Source organism: Ceratina calcarata, unplaced genomic scaffold, assembly GCF_001652005.2.
Source record: "Ceratina calcarata isolate Rehan_Ccalc_2016 unplaced genomic scaffold, ASM165200v1 scaffold87, whole genome shotgun sequence".
Classification (NCBI taxonomy): Eukaryota; Metazoa; Arthropoda; class Insecta; order Hymenoptera; family Apidae; genus Ceratina; species Ceratina calcarata.
In genome coordinates, this window is record NW_017180051.1 from 3,603 (window position 1) to 23,401 (window position 19,799).

Consider the following 19,799-nt stretch of genomic DNA (forward strand, 5'->3'; position numbering starts at 1 on the left):
AGCTTTCTGCACAGGACAAACGCAATTCAATTTTCCAGACATTTAAACAACGAGATTAGTAAACTGCAGATGTTTATGTAAAATAAACATTCATGGTTTTAATTTAAAGAGTGAAGTCTAGGGAGAAAATTCTTTAAACACATAATTTTGATATTCATGATTTATGTAATTTACTGTGAAAATTTTTTATATTTTCGGTGTATATAAATTATTTCTAAATGCATACAAATATACTTAATAATTTATTCTTTTTATAAATTTAAGATTAAATTTACTGTGAAACAGTCAAGTGAATTTAAATTCTTTTATACGTAATGAAAAGAAAATTACACTGAATGCTAGTATAGAATTTTAGTGTACGAGACCTGTCTATAGGTTTACTGGTAGATTGCCACTAGAAAGATTCGCAGCTTGTTTCACTGAACGTATTTGCTTCTGCTTGTCGCAGGTGATCAAAGGGAACTCGAACACGTATCTGGAATCGAAGCACGAGCTGGAGCCGCCGATGTGGGCGAGCAAGGTCCGCTTCTGGCCGTACAGCTACCATCGGCGGACCGTTTGCATGCGGGTGGAGCTGTACGGCTGCCCGTGGAACGACGGCATCGTTTCGTACTCGATGCCGCAGGGCGACAAACGCGGCAACTGGGAGTTCTTCGACGCGACTTACGACGGTTACTGGGACGGGCAGCTACTACGCGGCCTGGGACAGTTGACGGACGGGAAGATCGGGCCGGATAACTTCAAGATGGGTTATTACGATTACGACCGGGGTCAGGGATGGGTCGGATGGAGAAACGACACCAGGTCCGGTCACCCGCTCGAGGTCAAGTTCGAGTTCGACCACGTCAGGGAGTTCTCCGCTGTGCATATTTACTGCAACAATCAGTTCACCAAGGATGTGCAGGTAGGTGTAATGTATTAGAAAAGTCAAGTGACTAACTACTGAAGAAGAAAAATAATTAAACACAGGACAATATTGCAATAAACTGTTCGTTACTTCATATATTACAAAAATTTAATTTATGCATACATAATTTTACTCAAGGCATCCATTTGATTATTAGATGTGATATTAAAATCTAATCACGTGCTACGATAATGCACAAGTTTGAGAGCAGCCGTCGTAGACTAAATTAGAAAGTTCGGTACGGTAACTGGTGCACCAGAGGTTGATTCGGCGTCGTGATCCCAATGATGGTGGCAAAGTCAGGAGGGAAGCGCGATGCGAGAAACCAGAGCCTTCCCTAACATTCGCGGGTCGTGATCTCCGTATCCCCGCGAAACGAACCCTCGGGCAGATTTTTGGCCGGGAGAACAGTCACGTACTTGGTCTCTCGGCAACACGCGGACCGAAAGTCACGCTTCTCGTTGTGTCTGTTAGCATCCGCCAGCGGTAGCCGTTCCCATCTCGTTATGCGCTGCCCCGTCAAATACGTGTAATAAATTCGTCAACGAATTTCCTCTTGAAAATGAAAACGTCGCGAGTTTAAACATCGTTCCACTTTAAATTCTAATATTTTGACTCGTTCGACACGTCGACAATGGAATTTCCACTGTAATCCCGTTATCGGGCGATCTCTTTGAACGAGAGCCAGCCCGCGTTATTTTCAAATTTCCTCTATGATCGTTCCACCGAATGTCCGCGGGAACAGGAAGAAGGAAGGGCGGACAGACGAGTGCGCGACAGGGAGGAAATTGGAAGGGCCCGCGGCGCGAATCGTCAACGCGAACAGAACCACGATACAGAGGGAGAAAGAAATGAGGAAAAAAGATTGGAAACCACAAGTTGAAACGAGTGAAAAGGAACGGATGACGGAGAAAGAGGTAGAGGGGCTGACGTGGGAAAAGAAAATGCGAGTCAGACAATCGCGAGAAATGCGCGCGAAGATTTCGCGTCTGCTTTTAATCCGCGCCGCCATAGAAGAAAAGGGAAAACAGGGGGGAGGGGGGATGATGGCGTACGCCATGAAATCCAGTTTTCAAGTCAAGGTCGGACGTAGGATGGGTAACGAGGCGCAACAACGGTTGGCCCCTGGCGCGGGATGAAAGGAGAAAGGAGGAAAAGAGGTCCCCGGCGCGAAGCTCGATTTTGCACAGGATGGTAACGACGGACAACAGTAGCCGCAGCCCCTCTTTCGGTGCCACGCTGACGCCGGTTCGCTCTCCCTGTTGCCCGTTTCTCGGAAAATTTTCCGGCCCCGCGTGTTTCCGGCCACGAATTTCTATATAATGGCCTCGGCCCGGTATCAAGATTTATTTCAATGGAGCTCCTTATTACCTCTCTTCTATAATCGAGCAAGGGGATTCGAAGCAACAAACAACTAGGGGAGTACAGACGGAAAATATGTTAGGGTAGCTTAGGATTTTCTTTCAACCTTAGCTTTCCTTGTAATCTCATTTAAGGTAGTCGTTGCCCTACTATATTAATCAAGACAAAGTTTAAAAATAAACCAACTATAAACCCAAGACTTCTGTATTAAAATTTCATATATTAAAATCCGTTAAATTTTGATTATTATATTATTCTAAAAAATAATATCCAAAAAATGTAATTCTTGGTATCTATGTTAGTCTAGTATAAAATTTCGCACAGTTTTCAACACTTTTGATTTAGACAACAACTACTACCTTAATTATAAAAAAAGTACCTGTGTAAAGAAGTTCGACAGTTCTGCTCTTCTATAATAACACGACAATACCTCGCGAGATTTCAAGGTCCGACTGGTAGAAAATAGAAGTTTTCTGCAGCGACGTTGCGTGGTTCAATAGGAATACCATCGTTGGTATCAAGAATTATTTGAATAGAGAGCCTCATTACCCGGCTCGAGGCTCGATTGTGCTGCTCGACGGAAAGTGAGAGGTGGTAACGGGCAAGGGCAGTAGAAACGCCTGGTGCATCGGCGCCAAGAAGGGGGACTGTCTCCCGAGGTGGAGGAAAGACGGTTTCGTGGAAGGCAGGAAGGGAACGTCGAGGAGCAAGAGAAACGGTCCGCGAAGCCACGGAGGCTGGAGAGGGGGCGGAAGGGGGGAGCTGGGAACTAAGGTGGCGGTTCTTTCTCTCTCGTACGCACAATGGTAGCGCGCAACGAGCCGAAGAGCAGATACGCCACGTATTCAAATACAATGCCGACAGTCTGGCAAGTCGGCAGTCTATGGACCGAGAGAGCAAGGGGTGAGAGATGGTATAGCAACCGCCCCTAAACGTCCCCTTCTATTAACAAGCGGCAGCTCGCGCGGATAGGACACGTCTTCTGAACGACAGCACTTCAAAGCATCGCCAGTTTCGCGCACCTCTCTCCTTCTCTCTCGATCTATCTCTCGATTACTATACCGTACGTGGTGCTCGCACGGTTACGTGGTCGTCGCGTTCGTCTTCTTCACCGAGCCAGGCAAGCTAGATTCTGTTAGATTCCCTTGAAAATCCACATGCATCCTCGTTCCGTTCAAGGCTAATTGTAAGAGAGTTAGGTAATCTAAGCTTTGTAATCTCCGTTTCCAAGTACCGCGCGTTGTTCCCTCGCTGTTTCGTCCCGTTCCCTCGTACGTCGTCGTCGCGATCCTCTCTCCGCTTTCAGACTCTTCCAGTTGCCTGGCATTCTCCTCGCGCAACTATCTTACGCTTTCTCTTACGCGGAATTAGCATTCCGCGCGCGCCTCCCGGCTGTCGGGGAACGCAGCCACAGGGGAAGAGGCTCACAATTATCGAAGTCGTCGATGTCAACCGAGTGTTGCCTCTATAAAGTTGCTCGTTATACCCGTAATAAATAGAGCCGTCTGTATTTGTGCAAGAGGAATTGCGGGATATATTAATATCCAACCGTAGATGGTTGCCGGTACACGGTACGGTGTGTATCTAGCGTTCTCAAGCACGGGACCTCGTCTTAAGACGCTGATTTATACATATAATTAATGTTGAATATTAGCCACTACATCACATTTAACGTATACAATGAGCGGCTTCGTTTTACTGTCCGGAATAATCTTTGCCGCTCGCCTGTTTTATACATATTTACCGTGTGAGACGGTTTTATGGCCGCGAGCCTCGTTAGGGATGCTTTCAATGAAATATGAAACAAGTTTTGTTGCGATAAAAATGTATTTGTCATCGACGGGATCAATGAAGATATACGGGCTAATAATCGCTATTTAACTAAGCATGATTTCGTTATCAACTGAACATAAAAAATAACATATAAGTCAATGATGGAAAATACTTTCACACGTGGAATTTAATACAGCAGATACAAATGAATCATTTGGAATCAATTTCTCCTGTAAAATGAAGACTCGAAGTACATTTATCTTAAATATTTGGTTGCAATTTGACAATAATCATCGTTTTTTCTTTTTACTTAAATTGATGATTATGAATTATGAAGTAAAGAATGAAGGGACAAAGAATTTTTTCTTGTTTGTGACAGGTGTTCGCCGAAGCTAGTATTATGTTCAGTGTCGGTGGGAAGTACTACACAGGTGATCCGATAGTGTACTCGTACATGGAAGACAGGATTTTTGAGCATTCAAGGAACATTTCCATCAAACTGCATCACAGGATCGGAAAGTTCGTCAAGTTGAGGTTCAGCTTCGCCTCCCGGTGGATCATGGTCAGCGAAGTTACCTTTGATTCCGGTAATTACGTCATTACATATTTTAACCGATCAAAAATGGGAATTCCTAATTTTTTCATTGAGTTCATTTGAACAGCTTCGTGTAAAAATTCATATGTACATTTATGTTTATTTCGAAGAAGGAAGTTCTGCTCAAAATTCTTGCTTATTAATTAAAATTGTCTACAATATGAATTACTTCTAAAGGTTACAATAACAACCAAAATTTTTCAAATTCACATCATAGACGCTTTATTTCGAAATCGACAGTCTGAATATTAGAAGAAGAGAAGCACGAATACTTTGTTCTTGTCGCAGATATCGCTCACGGGAACTTCACTCCTGAATCAGCGCCAACGACCGAGGCCCCGAGGTCGAGGGACCGAGTCTCGGCACGGGACAATCCTCTTCAAGCAGAGGTGCCAGTAGTGAAGCAAGACGACCCGACCTACATGGCGGTGATCATCGGCGTTCTGACCGCTGTGATTCTGTTGCTGGCCGTCGCGATATTTTTGATCGTCACGCGCCACCGGCAACGGAAGAACTTCGCCAGTCCCCTTGGGACGAAGACCGCGATCCCGTCGAGTAATCACCAACACCTGTCGCCGGAGTCCGCGTACGGAACCACAGAAAAGGATCCGTCGCTGATGACGTACAGAGTGGACGAGCTCGACGACCGGTACGCTGGCACCAAGCTGACGACGTTGCCTCGCGATCTGAACGATCGTTTGCTGGGCGACGTCAGGCTCGACGAGTACCAGGAACCCTTCCACGAGAACAAGTACCGGGAACCGCCTCATGCTGCTTATTACGGATATAGCACCGTTGTTATAGACAACAAGGACCTTCACGACAACGTCGAACAGTCTGGTGAGTGCAATCGATGCTTGGAAAACCCTTGACAATTGTCGACCAACTTGTCGTTCTTGGGAATCATGTACTTCAGTAATTGTATCCGAAGATCGAATGACTGTTCTTCCTAAATTCATACATTCTTAAATATATTTTCAAAGCAGTTAATACTTAAACAACAACAACAACAACAACAATAATATTAATAAGTCAAATATTTCAATTATGATGTGAGTTTGAAATTTGAAAATTTCGCATTCATTTTGTTGACAGATGCCACCTACGATTACGCAGTACCAATGCCTGTGCCTAGTGTAAGCAGCGACCAGGACAGCGTCTTCTCGAAATGTTCGTCAAGGGGTAGCGCAAAGGTAAATACTTGAATCACACATTCCCACTCACATAACGTACTTCTACCAAAGAAATAAAACAACAAATATTTTATCTACTGATATCAAAAGTAAAACACTGAGAGTTTTGAAACGCTGTTATTTTCAGTAGATGTTAAAACTGAACTTTTCCCTTTAATTTGTGTGTGTCGTCAGGCATGCTTGCAGAGCTTTTTTCCGCCTCCCCCGCCACCGATGAGCGCGCCACCCCCGCGAGGCTCCAGCAATCTGACGTATTCGAACCCGCCGAGTCCCGAGCCGGTCTGCGAACGCGAGCGCAGGGGCAGCAAACGCCGGGAGCACTCGTTGCACAGATACGCGTAAGGACGGCTGCACCTCGCGGAACGAGCAGCTGGATCGAAGGTACGACAGACTTTCGCATTTCGCGTTCAGAAATCGAGCGAGCGACTCATCCACACCTTCAGCATCCGCGAATCGTCCCAGGCTTTCATACTTCTCCAATTGACACTTTCACATCCAATAAGAAACATCTTGTTGTAAAAAGAAAGCGATTCGAGTATCTCGACTCCGAGAGAAAAATCAATCTGATGCACGGAAATGGTATACTAACAACGGATGCTGGAGGATTTAGCGAAACTTGGAAACGAAGGAGCGAGATCGGTCCGACTGCGACGAGGTGAATTTTTGTTTGTTCGCGTTATTTCCAGTGAAACTCTCGGCTCGATTAAACCGAGACCGAAATGCCTCGATCGCGGTCTCGATCCCCTCGGAATCCTTCTCGACGAGCACTGCCATTCGCGCACTTTCCGAGCACGCCGTACATACAGCACAGGTGTACGTATACGTACGTATGTAAGCGCCTCGAGTGTCGCGCATTAAGAGGACTTAACCTACTTGCGAACGGTAGGCAGGTACCTAGGTAGGTGAAACCGGAGTTGTAACTACGATTGGCATATCAGTTGAACGGCACCGCGCAGCCGAGGCTTTTCTGGAAATTCTCTCTGCGACGCGTACTCGTCGTTATCCGCAAAATTCTCCCTCTGCCAGTTTTACCAAATAATTAGCCCGTTGTCATTCTTCTACGAATTTTTATACAAAACAGAACATTTACCTATTTAAAAAAATAATTTCAATAATTTAATCTCTGTGATATTCAGTTTTGTTATAAATGCATGAAATATGCAGTCTAATCGTTAGTCGAGGATTTCACGTACCGCCCACGGTTATCAGAAACGTCGAACTTTCAAAGAGACTTTTCTCTCTCGGAGAAACTCGTACGGTGCAACGCGCGCGAAAAAGTTTGTTCGAGCCTCTAACCCTCCTCGAGCGAGTTACGAGGTTCAGGGGCAGTTCTAACCAGAGGAAAAAACAAGCTCGAGCAGGAAGAAAGGGTCATATTTTTCGTAGATATGCTACAGGCGTGTTCTCGAAATGTTTTTCCACTCACTGCCACGTTCCCTCGATAAAAACCGGTGGCTTCGTTAGACCGCGGTTGTTTCGAGACGTAGAAACTGTAATTCCCGTTTCCGCGCGGAAAAACGCGATAAGGAGCCGCGGCGACGAGGACGCGACGCGAGCCGAGCGGATTTCCAGAAGTGCTCGCGTGCGTTTAATGTTCAGCCAGTGCGGCGCGCATGTGCGACCGGATCGAGCTCGTTATCGATCCCGGTGGCTAGGTAAACGATAAAGGAAAAGCAAGTAGGGAAATAGGAATAGTTAGTAAAGGAGAGAGAGAGAAGAGGAAGTGCCCCCTTTTTTCTCAGTCGGATGTTTATACGCGACCGATAATTAATTACCGTTAACTACAGCTCGGAGCTGATTGAAAACGTCAGTTATATCGCGGCACGAACGCCAATAGTGCTGAGAAAGGAAGATGCGTGTGAGATCGATGCGATGGATATCGAATGGGGAAAAGTAGTTGTTAGGAAGAAAGAGCAAGCTAAGCGGACAAGCGGGGGAAGCGGGGTGGGGGGGGTTTTAGGTACGGAATATTTGTGAGAAAAGTAGAACGTTAGCGAGCTTCGATCCCGCCTCACACAAGACTGACGTCGAATAAATAATTGATGATCCCGGTCGTGCTGTATAATACGCGCAGGGGCGCGTGCACGCGCGCCGCTTTTTTCACGCGTGCGCACGTACTTCCGTCACGAAGTTACATATTGCAGTACACAAGCGCAACGTAAAACGAATTCTTTAATTTATATACGTATTACACACGTACGATGTGCGATATAGGCGAGGGAAGAGATTATATATATATATAAATAAATGAATAAATGAATAAATAAATGATAGATATATGAAGAAAAAAAAAAAAATGCGTAACGCGTAATTATCGTGCGAAGGATTTTAAGCGTATGATATATTGTATACATATATTGTGTATAAGCCCAACTTTATTTCTCTATCACTACCAGCATCGCCTTCATGCAACGAGGAAAAAAATAAATAAAACGAGTCGAGGGATTTGACCGACGTAAGAAATCGACAATACAGGGATGAGACAACAATAATTAAATACATGTGTACGTAGAACGAGACGAAGAGGCAGGAAGGACGAGTGAATAGGTGGAGAACTGAGAAAAAAAACCGACCACATTGTGATATATTAAAGAAAATAATAAATAGTAATGGTTGGGTGTAAAGAAGGCAATCGCGAGGTACATGCATGGGCTCAGTGAGAAAGCTCTTCGTTAAACCTATCGTTTCTTTTTATTAGACAAACGAACGACTATGTATAGTTGCTATATTTTCAATTCGCAATTTCCTTGTCCTGGTATTAGGAATAGAACTTTCACAAGAAAACTTTTAGCGAGAAGCTCTCTCCCTTTGAGGATGCGTTCTCGTACCATGAACAGAGGGGAACACGCGTAGCGTTTGACAACGATCGGGAAACTTTACCTATGTATATTTAGTGTTTAATCGTCGCCACCGTAGAATGTTAAAGGTAAACCGTAAGAGTGACAGCTTCGAGTGCTTCGAGTGTAAATATAACCGTTAGGGACCTCGTGACAGACGTACACGTATAAAAAGAAAAAGACACTCTCTCATCTTTACATACACCAACGCGTACATACACACACACACACACACACACACATGCACACATCTTTCAAGCGCCTTAAGTTGGGGGCACTGAGCAAATAACTTCGCAATAATAATCGTCGTTTTCTGTTCTTTCTACCGCCTTTCCTTTCATTTTCTCGAAGAAAGGAGCTCGGGGGGAAAAGAAAAAGCGCGTTTCGACGTTATCGTAATAATTCAGAGACGAATTGATAAGAGGGAGGAAAAGGTTGCTTCAAGGTTCTTTCTCATCTCCCACGGCGGGGAACAGCGAGGCGCGTAGCCGCGCCACGCGTCCCGACGTTCTTCGATTTTTTAGCCTCCGCGCTTCCGTTGACAGCAAATTCCGTAGAGGAAACTCAGATCGTGTCGTTTCTCACCGAAAACTTCTGCATTACGAGATTAAGTACCTTGAACCTCCTGCACTTTCTAGTACCTAGACAGTCCGCTCCTGGCAATAATCGTCAATTTATCTCGAACCGTAGAAAAAGGGATATACGTTAAGGAAGAACTGAAATCGATGACAGGAGTGTGGAGCGAGGATCGAGAGGTCTTTTTTTTTAGGAGCAGGGAAGGGGAAGCAGTGTATAAAAGAATAAGTTGATGGTCGTTAAAGATGGTGTGCACTCTTTCTCTCTCCACTCGGGATACAAGGAGGTAGATAAAGATGACGGAGGACGGTACTTTCGTGCCTGCTCGCAGCGTACTTCTTAGGATACTTTATGGTTCCTTTGTGCAGGCCTGCTGCATGGCTGCCGACATGTCAATGACAACGGCGCGCCGAGTGTGCACCGAGATCGCCGCGATATCGCACGCCCGTTCTAAATCGTCGCCCCGCGGTGCTCGGCCTTATTCCGCACCGAACGTTTTATTAAATTTTACACGCATCTCGTTTTATCTCCGCTCGCAGGGCACGCTGCTCTTTTTTGAAAGCTCTAGCTCCTACGGAGTACTGTGTACATCGAATGAGTCAAGAGATGCCAGTCACGTTCGTCATTAAATTTTCCAATATGCAATGAGCTTTTACTGCCAACTACGAAAGTGTACTTCCTTATATCTATAGTAGAACCTCGATTATCCGAAGTAATTCTGTTTAGAATGTTCGAATTAATCGAACGATTTATATTAGAGTGTTAATTACTTAACAATTAATTTTCCAATACTGTCAGATATTCCTACCTCAGGTTTCATTATTATCTGATCGATTAATTATTTCACGGTTCGTTCGAACGGACAACGCTGTACGTTCACGTTTCGATGACGTGTTAGTACACAGTGCCTAGCTGAACTGATCGAAATGCTAGTGCATTCAAATTAGTTAGGGCATTGAAATTAGTAACATGTTTTCATATCTGCCATGCATAACCCGCAGTATTTATCCAGCTGATCCACGTTCGCATAATCGAACGTTTATGTAATCGAGGTTCTACTGTATTAGGTTAAGCGTATCTCTTGTTTAACCAAAACAAAAGCCTCTTCTAATTATCACTGCCAGTCGTAAACGCAACAAGAGAATTTCTCATTGCAATAGTGCACAGGGATCAAGATAGGAGGTTCAAGAACTAGACTGCGTTCAAACAAAAGCAGCCCGCTATATCTACGACTGCGTATTATCTATTCCAATGCAGCCTGTCATTGTACATTAACTTCAACCAAGGAGTTGAGCCATTCCTCCGTATCCGTTGCGAAGCAAGAATTAGCATACAGCGGGGCGACTTCTGTTTCCTGCGGCGCGCCCTTTTACGAGCCTCGTTTCCCATCCCGATTCGCGAACAAGGCCCGCCGATATCGTTCGAGACAGCGATCGGTCCCGCTATAAGACACGAGAGGCTGCAGCCGAGGAAACATCCAGCGCATAAATCAGCTGTTACAACCCTTTTTCAATCCGACATGAGAAATGCGGGAAGGAGCGCGTTGATAGTAAACGAAGAGGGGAGATCGGGATCCCCTCCCTCCCCCATCCTTTATTCGACGACGTACAAGTGCGTGCGCCTCGCGCGAATCGGGGAGGATTAAACCGAGGAGGGAAAAAGAACGAGGAGCGGCGTTTGATCGAGCCCCGGGGCGAGCGTCACGCATACACGCGTATGGTTCAACGGGCAGCCGACAAAAGTTGTTGGCTGAACGCTCGGCGAGCTGAAATTTATGCGTCGATGGCACCAGTTCGACTTCAGTAGATCCGGGCGCAGTGGTCAGACACGAGAATCAATGAACGTATTAAGAATTCTTTCAGCACTTTGTTACTATAATCGAATTCAGAAATTAATTCAAAATTTATGTACTGCTTTTGAACAACATTAGATTAAAATATTTATTGTATAGGTATAATTTCGATCTCGGTGCACAATGGCGTACCATCGACGCTGTTTAAACATCGTTTCGTCCTCATTTAATAAAAATATACGTAAATAAACATTTGACAAATAATTTTCTATTCCCTTTAAGTTTGTACATTTTTTCAACCTCCACCAAGTCGATGGGCACCGAACACGGAATGCGGAGTATTGGGTGAGGATTAAACGACGGCAATCTGTCAAACGGCGGTCTAATAAAAAATGTATGCAGCAATAGCACGGTGTGAAGTTGTTGCATTGACCTCGGCAACCTCGTGCATCGATCGTGCGAACACGGACGATGTCCGATGCTTAGGTGCACGCGAAAGAGAAACGAGCGGGTACGATTGAACGGAGAACAACGACGATCGGTTTAAAATAATATCATAGGTTTAACAGGGACGATGGCTACAGGTAAGTGCACCCACGTAAGTCTTGAGATCTAATACAAGACGTATTGCCAAATGAGATATTTTTCACTGACTGAAGTTCCAATAAAAAGAATTAAATCATTTCATTTGTTCGATGTTTTTCATGATTTATTACGATTTATTATATTTCTTATATTCAATAACGTTTTGTAATGTTTTAATCAAAGTAGCTTATGATGATCACTAGGATTTAAAAGTGATGTTAAGACTCGTGGGTGTACGCCCTCGGCACCCCGAAACTATTCAACGCGCCGCATTATCTCAATGTATATAGCGATTGTAATTTATACATGTATGTGTAAACGTGTTATACGTATAAATAAGCCCGTCGCGGGGCGGGTAGCGACCATTTTGTACATAATTGTACCATACAGCGTAATTTGTAATTCGTACGAGTGGAAAGCGATAACGTGCTTGCGAACGTGTGGATTTATATAATGTAAGAACGTCGAGTGGCCGCAGGAAGTAATAATAACGATTATACAAATAATAATAATAATAATAGTAATAATAATAATAATAACGGTGAAGATACCGCTGTGAGTGTAATTATAATTGATCAATAGTATAATAACGAGTACCGGATGCATATTTGATATTTGTGTGCCTGTATCCTTTTGTATGCTAACGAAATAGACGAAAATAAAACTATACATAATTATATTGTACTAACTGCGACGTAGGGGGAAGAGGACCTCGCGGTGTAACTGTGCACACCTACACGATGAGTGCACGTACACGAAATGGCGACACGCGTTTTCAAAAAAATGATGGACACACACACTCTTCCAGTTGCGTACACGCGAGAGAACACACAGACCAGACTATCTGTCCTGGATCGGACGAAATAAAACTTTTAGCGAAGCGAAATCCAGTCTTTAAATATTTCGAACCTCCACCGATCCCGTCCTTCTGTTTCCGTCAACACGTCCACCGATGCCGGCGTCCCGTTTCAATTTTACAGTTCTACGAGCCTCCTTTGCGCCGGAAGAATCGAATTTGAAGAAAAAATAAAAGCATCAAAGGTACGTTTATCTTGTAAATATTTTATTCCTTTTTCTTTACTCCAAGTTTGCTCCTCTTATTGCTGCTCGGGAACGTCAAGTGACGTCAAACATTGGCTTCGTCCGTCCGATAATATTTTCACGCGACGTACATCCCGTAATAAAAATCATTTTCAGTTCACATATTATTTTATTTCCAATAAACGATATTTTTAAAGAATTATTTATCTGATATTGGTATCTGATTATTATTGGTCTCAACAAGGAGCGAAAATTTGAGTTCAACACGAAGTTAACTACTACGTAATACCACGATAATCCGATCAGTAGATTTGAGTCGAGGCAACGGAACTGATCGAGCTCCTGTAAACGCTGCTTATCCTTAATGAATGGATACGCGTTCAAAGCAGCCGGCCGTCCACTCCTACCCTTTGATTATCGCTTTGTGTAGGTACTCGTTCGGCGTTAATTATCCTTGAAGAAAACCGCGGAAATCCCTCGGGTATTATTCGTCGACGGGGAATTAGAACACCGGGGAGAATGACAGTAATAAAGGTGAAGTAATAACCGCGGGTAAGAGGAAAAACCGGGCCGCATAAACGGTGCCGCGTCCTTTTGGCAGAGATTTTACAAGCGAGACCGATGTACCCGCGAACAGCTCGCCGTCACGACGGGCCAGTGGCTGTCGTCCTTTCATCGCGCTAATTTGGCACCGTCAACGACGTCATTTGTCATTCTAATGGCCAGAACGACGGTTTTTAATGACTCCGCGCGGCGCGCGATCATTCCCCGATCTTCTCTCCTCTCTTTTCTTCTCTCGCGAGTTCCTCTTTAATCCCGTCGACGCTCTATCGTCTGTACTCTCTCCTTTACTCTCTATTTCCCGTTTCCTCTCTCTCTATCTCTCTCTCCATCGGCCTTCTTTATGCGAATATTTTCTTTCACGGGAACGCAACGCAAAGACGAGTCCGAAGCTTTTCTTCCCTTTTTCCATCTTCTGCAACCTTTCAACGTTTTCACATTTCCTTTTTTTCTCTCTCCTCTTTTTAGAAAACTCCAGCTGGCCCGCGCCGTTCTTACATTCTAGAACAAGATGCACGTTGAGTGGCGTGTTTAAAATTGTAGTTTCACCGCGCTCACTGTTGAGATAATATCGGGTTGTTAATTAAATCCCGTGGTTATTAGTGCTTGTTACTGTCCTTAAAGCGACCGCGCAAACGCGGCTGTGCTCCCCCTTTGTTTCAATCCCCCGTTTTGCCATTATTCTTTAATTCGTTATCCGAGACAATATAAATTTCAAAGAGCACGTGCGCGGATAATTATATCATTTCTTTTTTCTTCCAGGCTGCTGGGAACCGAGAATCATTTTCATTGGGTTCAGTGGCTCGTTACATTCTTTTTCCGTTATCAGAACAATTTTAAAACGTTCGTACATTTTTCCCATAAATGACTACATTCAAACGTAACGAAACTGATTAACTAATATTTTCTTAGCTATTAGTGAATTGTTCGTTTTATAAAAATCAATTAACGTAGTTGTTGCCAACTATACTATTAGTATTTATTTAGTTATTACAAGACAAGGCTTAAAAATAAACAGCTACAAATACAAGATTTCTTCATTAGAAAAGTCACAGTATATTAAAAAAGATTATTATATAAAATTCCAAACAATATTCAATGCTTTTGATTTAGACAACAACTACGTTACAAGAACGCAATCAATTATGCGAATGCAATTTATCATACGGAATTTCAGCAAAGAACTTTCTTAATGGAACGGAGTGAAACTGGTGTTAACGCGGCCACATCAATTCGGGCCACCCTGACATTTCTTAGACAGTTCGTGAAAGGTTTTTAAGAACAGCCGGCGAGTAGCCACGGCAATGGACTTCTTTCACCTGAGAATGACGAGAAGGTGGGCCGCGTTAATGCTCTTCCTGCTCAACCCTCTAACGGGGTACCATTATTGTTTCCCATCCATCACGAACGACGGTGAGGCGAGGGCGAATGTAGGAACGAAAATGTTGCTGCATCACATCCGAAATTACAGTCGAATCCTAGGTAGGGCATGGGGTGCCAGTGCCTTCGTCACATGAACTTTTCCCTTCCTGTTATCACGCGTTCGATTTTAGCTCGCAATTAACTCTCCCTAGTAAAAATTTGACCAGTGAAGGACCCTTTTTTATAAAAGGGCCATTTTTTACTAACCAATGGCCAAAATTGGCCTGCTAATGGTTAAATGATAGACATTTTCTTAACCAGAACGCAGATATGGTCACTTAATAGTTAATTTCTGGGTTATTAAACTTGGCTAATTACAGATCAGTAAAATTTGGCCAATTTGTGGTTAATTTATAAATATAAAAATGAAATTAATGACATTAGTTAAATGAGCTGTAACTGATATTCACCAAAAATCTATGACCATAAATAGCTAGAATCTTATGTCCATTTAGTATGTATACGTATAATAGTCAGATATTTATTGCAACGTTATCTATTCACCAAAAATACATGGCCATACACCGATCAGCGACTCGCAATAATTTTCTAATAGCCAGCGTTTAATAGTCATTGACCAGGTCATTATATTATCATATATAAAACAGTTAATGGCCAAAGAATGGTAACTAGAAATTATTACCGAGTCAGTGGGCAGTAACTGGTGTCGTCTAAAAATATTTCCACTGGGGCTGTTACATCTCGCGATTTGAGAGTATCCATAAAATAAAATCTTGAAGAAGAGTATAGTTAGAATCTAAATCCATTTCGCAAGCATTTAAGTATGATTCAATCGCGTAAGCCGATACGTAGTTTATAATCTGTCTTTAGAATCCATACATTCAAGATTGGAATTTTTATAAGTAAAATACTCCGCAAATATTGCGTTAAAGAGCTCAAACAGTTCCGGCTTAATTTCTGAGTAATCCAAGAGAATCCACAGTTTATTACTCCAGTGATTATTATTGACATAAAGTCTCTGCGGAACGGAGGTAACTGATGAAACCAAGGACAGAGGTGGCCAATCGGGAACGGGAATCAGGTCGTAAGCGTTGAACTATGACAACGTATCCAGTGAGATTTCTAGCGCGATAAAGGCGAGCTTTGGCCGTAACCCCGGGTCTAACGGGTAACTGCGTTAGCCGCAAGTAAATCCGAGCCGCTGCCCACGGCGGCAACTTTACGAACCGGATGCCAACCGTGGGGTTTAACAATCGCGTGCCCCCCACCCACTCTCCCCCCCACGGAACGGAATTCTACGCGCGCGGCTGCACGAATACGTGCTAACCACGAAATCACAGGATTCGACGCGTGGCCTACCAACCGAATACGATTTCTGGTCTGCGAAGTTGCCGAAAAGCTTGAATTACGGGGATTCAGGAACACTGGCCCACGAATTTTGAAGACATTATTTCATTTAGCAAACGAACGAATAATAACTGGATTTGAAAATTTCAAAGGCGTGAAAACGACTTTATGTCAGCTTATTTTTAAATACGAACAACACGTGGGAACGTTTATATAAGGGTTTAAAGATTTGACAAAAATGATAGTAGGAATTGCTTTAGTTTACACTTTTAAGTTAGTTATCGAGAAATTAGGGGATTTGCGCGCACAGCACGCGTTTGACTCCCACGTGGAACGTGAATAATGAGAACCCGTTGGATTACAACGTGCGAGCTTTCAACAGATTAATCTTCCACTGAGCCGGCCGATCCCTTAATCCCCTTTTCATTAAGTGCCACTTTCGTGCTCGACATCAGGAACTAATTTTTACAGAAAAGAAACGAGAATATTTCAGTACCGTTTATACACGCGAATTCGACTCGATTTCCTAAAAGTATAATTATACAAGTCTTCATCCTATCACACAATCTGTAATCATGATTTCAATTAAAAATATTTTTAAGTAATATCAATTCTAATATTTTTATCCTTATGATTAAGTATATTCAGACACTTATATAAAACATATTTGAATTAAACGAAATCTAACGTTAGAAATAAATTTGACAGTATTAGCGATAAATTCACATGAAAATGCACTACAATCTAAAATTTCTACGGCGCATCTGAAGCGAAGGGAAAAGTGAAAACCGCTCGTCATTCCAGCATTCATGCCAAAATACCAATCTCCCATTCATTCGTCCTTCCCTGGAGACCACGGTGCTCCACTTCCCGAGGCAAAAAGTATTAAATGAAGAGCCGTAAAAATAAGAAGAACTGGAGCCAACTCTTGGCCACCGGCGTGCGCCAATATTTCACGCAATTAGCGAGCGCGCGTCGGTGACACGTTTCGCGGAATTACGCGAGGAGCAGAGATCGTGGACGATCCGAAAGGGACGGGGGGGGACCAGCCTTTTCACGGGTTCTGGCTACGGTGTCGAGGAGAGTATCGGATGTCAAATGGCCATGTGCTCGAAGACAAATATTCTCGGCAACGGGTCGAGATACCACGAGCTGGTCTCTGGCTGCGCTCGCCGGCTCGTCGTTGTCCCTCTCAACGGGTCGTTAGAACTTCAAGCACGTTTCGCGCGGCATTATTTTTGCCCCTGTTTCCCTCCTCTAATTGCCAACAGGAAGTCACCAGTCAGCGGCGACGCTCTCGTATCGCGGATACGCTGAGTGTCCTTTCAAAAGGAGCGAAATTACTCGGCAAATTCGCAGTAGCTTTTATAATTGGACCAAACCGCTGGATGGTTTATTCTTAGATCGCGTTCATGAGCAACAAGATACGTATTCTACCTCTTGATGAAAAGTCGATATCAGTTAAAACTGCTTTAAATGCTGCTGGAATTAGTAAAAGTAGAGCTGAAGTTTTTGGCTAAAAGTATGTCTATTGAAGGTGTAGGGAATAGATTCTGTTTAAAAATGTCTGCAAGCTCGCGGTCTGACAAGAAATTTCAATAAAACTATCCGGTGTTCATGTAAAGTTATTTTAACAACGCTTTCCAGGCACTCTGAACCCAATAACCCAATGAATATTCCAAACACGCTTCTGCCTACATAAACTCAGAGGAGAATTTTAGCGAGGAGCCAAGAATCCTTTGGCATGAGTATAGTGAACGAAGAGTCTGGCACCCCAAGCACCCTGTTGGTGACATCTAGAGCAATAGCGTGAGTGGCTCCGATGAAATTGATCCGATCGGTTCCGACCCTCTCCAGGCCACTTGGAGCTGCTCGAAAATGACGCGGACTGTCGAATTGGCCAGCTGAATTGCAGTTCAAGAAGCGAGGAGGAGGATCTTTTAAAGCGACCGATCTGCCTTGATGACTCGCGTGGGACCAGCAGCGGCCGCTATTGTTCCCCCTACGGGAGCCTCTGAAGAGGTTGACCGTTGAAACGTGCAACCAAGTTTCGCATTCGACTCGTTGGAACCGCGGCGGGCTGCGCGCCCGTATGGCCGATTATCTAATTGATCAATTGTCTCCCCACGGTGATAATAAGCGGTCATTTGATTAAGTCCACTCGGCTGGCATCCAACCTTTTCCTTCGATTGCTCGGTTCCTGCCTCGAGGTCGCGAAATTACGCGTCGCACTTGTCTCCTCTCTGTAAACAGCCATGATTGGGGAGATCCTGGACCCTCCTCGGTATGCACTCGAAGCTGCTGATCTTCGTTTGATTGTTCACTTGCAGAAATGCACTTCCTCAATCAGTGGCGTAGCGAGAAACGTCAGACCCTTACACAAGCATAGTCAGAAGACCATCCCTCTATTATATTAATATAAATAAAAGAAATTGATTATTATAGAATATATTAAATAAGTCAACAAGAGAAATAGAAATATAGTGTTAGATCGGCATACGCTCAGAAGAAACTGAGCTCTGTTTTCATTATTTACAATGACATTTATTAAAAGAATAACAACAATAATGTGGGATTTTATTTGGGAACGGGTATACAATTGAAATAGATATTATGAACCGGAACTAACCGTAACTATTATAAATACTAATTTTAAGTGTTGTAATGTTTCGATAATTCGTATTCTTGCACTTTAAACGTATTCCGACGCGATATTATATTTCGACGCTAACGACACGATTACGACTCGACTCACCGCAGTACATTTCATTACTGAACTCGACGACTCTCAACGTTTCACGACAACGATTCCCTTTTTTATAATAAACATTTTCCCTAGGAGACTAACATGAACAATTTGTTAATAGGTAAATCTAATGATAAATGAACGATAAACTAGATGAACGCCCTCTATCCCACAATAATTACAACAATCAAAGTTAACCAAATTTTTAATCATTTTCAGATGTTCAATTAATACTCAGACCTGACCTAATCCACTCATCAAAAATTGGACCGAACTTTCGGGACAATCCAACACCATTTAAGGTAAGCAAGTTATTGTGCTCTCTTTTTTTAAAGTGAAACAAGAAGGACGAATCGTGAGTTACGTCAACCGATGGCATTGGCTAATACGAGGTGACAACTTATTTCCTTCAACGTGTTAACCACTGTTCCAATCTGTGTTCGTTCGATGAATAATATATGGCGGCGAGCGTCTGCATTGTTTTGCGTACGGCGAAACGCACGGACGCACGCACGTACACACACGGCACCCTCGCAAACCGGATGCTGTGTTTTGCCCCCTCCTGCGAAGTCTACGCGATTTCCCGCTACGTGTCTGCGTCTACCGCGATGCATCCGTGCCGCGAAACGCGCGAAACCAACTTCGTCGAATCGACGTCCAGGGGATTATCAAAGAAACACCGCGGCGGCGACCCACGCTTCTGTGAGGAACTCGCGATATTTTGTTTAAGAAGTTCCACGCGCGTGACTCGAGTTCCACTCGCGCGAGATAAATTAAGCCATTGGGAATTATCCTCTAAAATGCACTCGGTTCTAATTATTTTTGTTTATTATTTCTAATTATTTCTTGTGTTCATGCATGTATGGGAATTTTTAATAATTTACAGAGACCCAGTAGTCTGTAAAATAATATCAAATACCCGAAATAAAATATCCAAAGTAAAATACAATTTATAATATTCAAAATGCATTTATCGGAATTTTTAATAATTTAAAGAAGCCCAATAGTGTGTAAAATAATATCAAATATCCGAAATAAAATATCCAACACAGACACAATTTATAATATCTAGAATGCATTTATCGACATTTTTAATAATTT

The 19,799-nt window shown here is 43.3% G+C and overlaps 1 protein-coding gene across 3 annotated transcripts; it reads left to right on the forward strand.

Moving 5' to 3' along the window:
- Positions 1-428: 428 nt before the first annotated feature.
- On the forward strand, positions 429-18,942 carry LOC108631297 (discoidin domain-containing receptor 2-like). Of its 3 annotated transcripts, none has more exons than XM_026818783.1 (6): positions 453-904; positions 4,422-4,629; positions 4,926-5,477; positions 5,733-5,830; positions 6,005-6,211; positions 18,918-18,942. In XM_026818783.1, the coding sequence occupies exons 1-5, from the start codon at positions 506-508 to the stop codon at positions 6,170-6,172; spliced, it is 1,425 nt and encodes a 474-aa protein (XP_026674584.1). In that variant the 5' UTR covers positions 453-505; the 3' UTR covers positions 6,173-6,211; positions 18,918-18,942. The 3 variants fall into 3 exon arrangements, with proteins under 3 accessions (XP_017890624.2, XP_026674584.1, XP_026674583.1); XM_026818782.1 differs by lacking the exon at positions 18,918-18,942 and adding an exon at positions 11,318-12,506; XM_018035135.2 differs by lacking the exon at positions 18,918-18,942 and having other exon boundaries at positions 429-904; positions 6,005-12,506.
- The last annotated feature ends 857 nt before the right edge of the window (positions 18,943-19,799 follow it).

Bases quoted from the DNA above. Each gene is read 5' to 3' on its own strand.
- LOC108631297 (XM_018035135.2), top strand. From the start codon at position 506: ATGTGGGCGAGCAAGGTCCGCTTCTGGCCGTACAGCTACCATCGGCGG. The intron at 4,630-4,925 runs GTAATTACGTCA...TTCTTGTCGCAG, and splicing joins CGAAGTTACCTTTGATTCCG to ATATCGCTCACGGGAACTTC. The intron at 5,831-6,004 runs GTAAATACTTGA...GTGTGTCGTCAG, and splicing joins CGTCAAGGGGTAGCGCAAAG to GCATGCTTGCAGAGCTTTTT.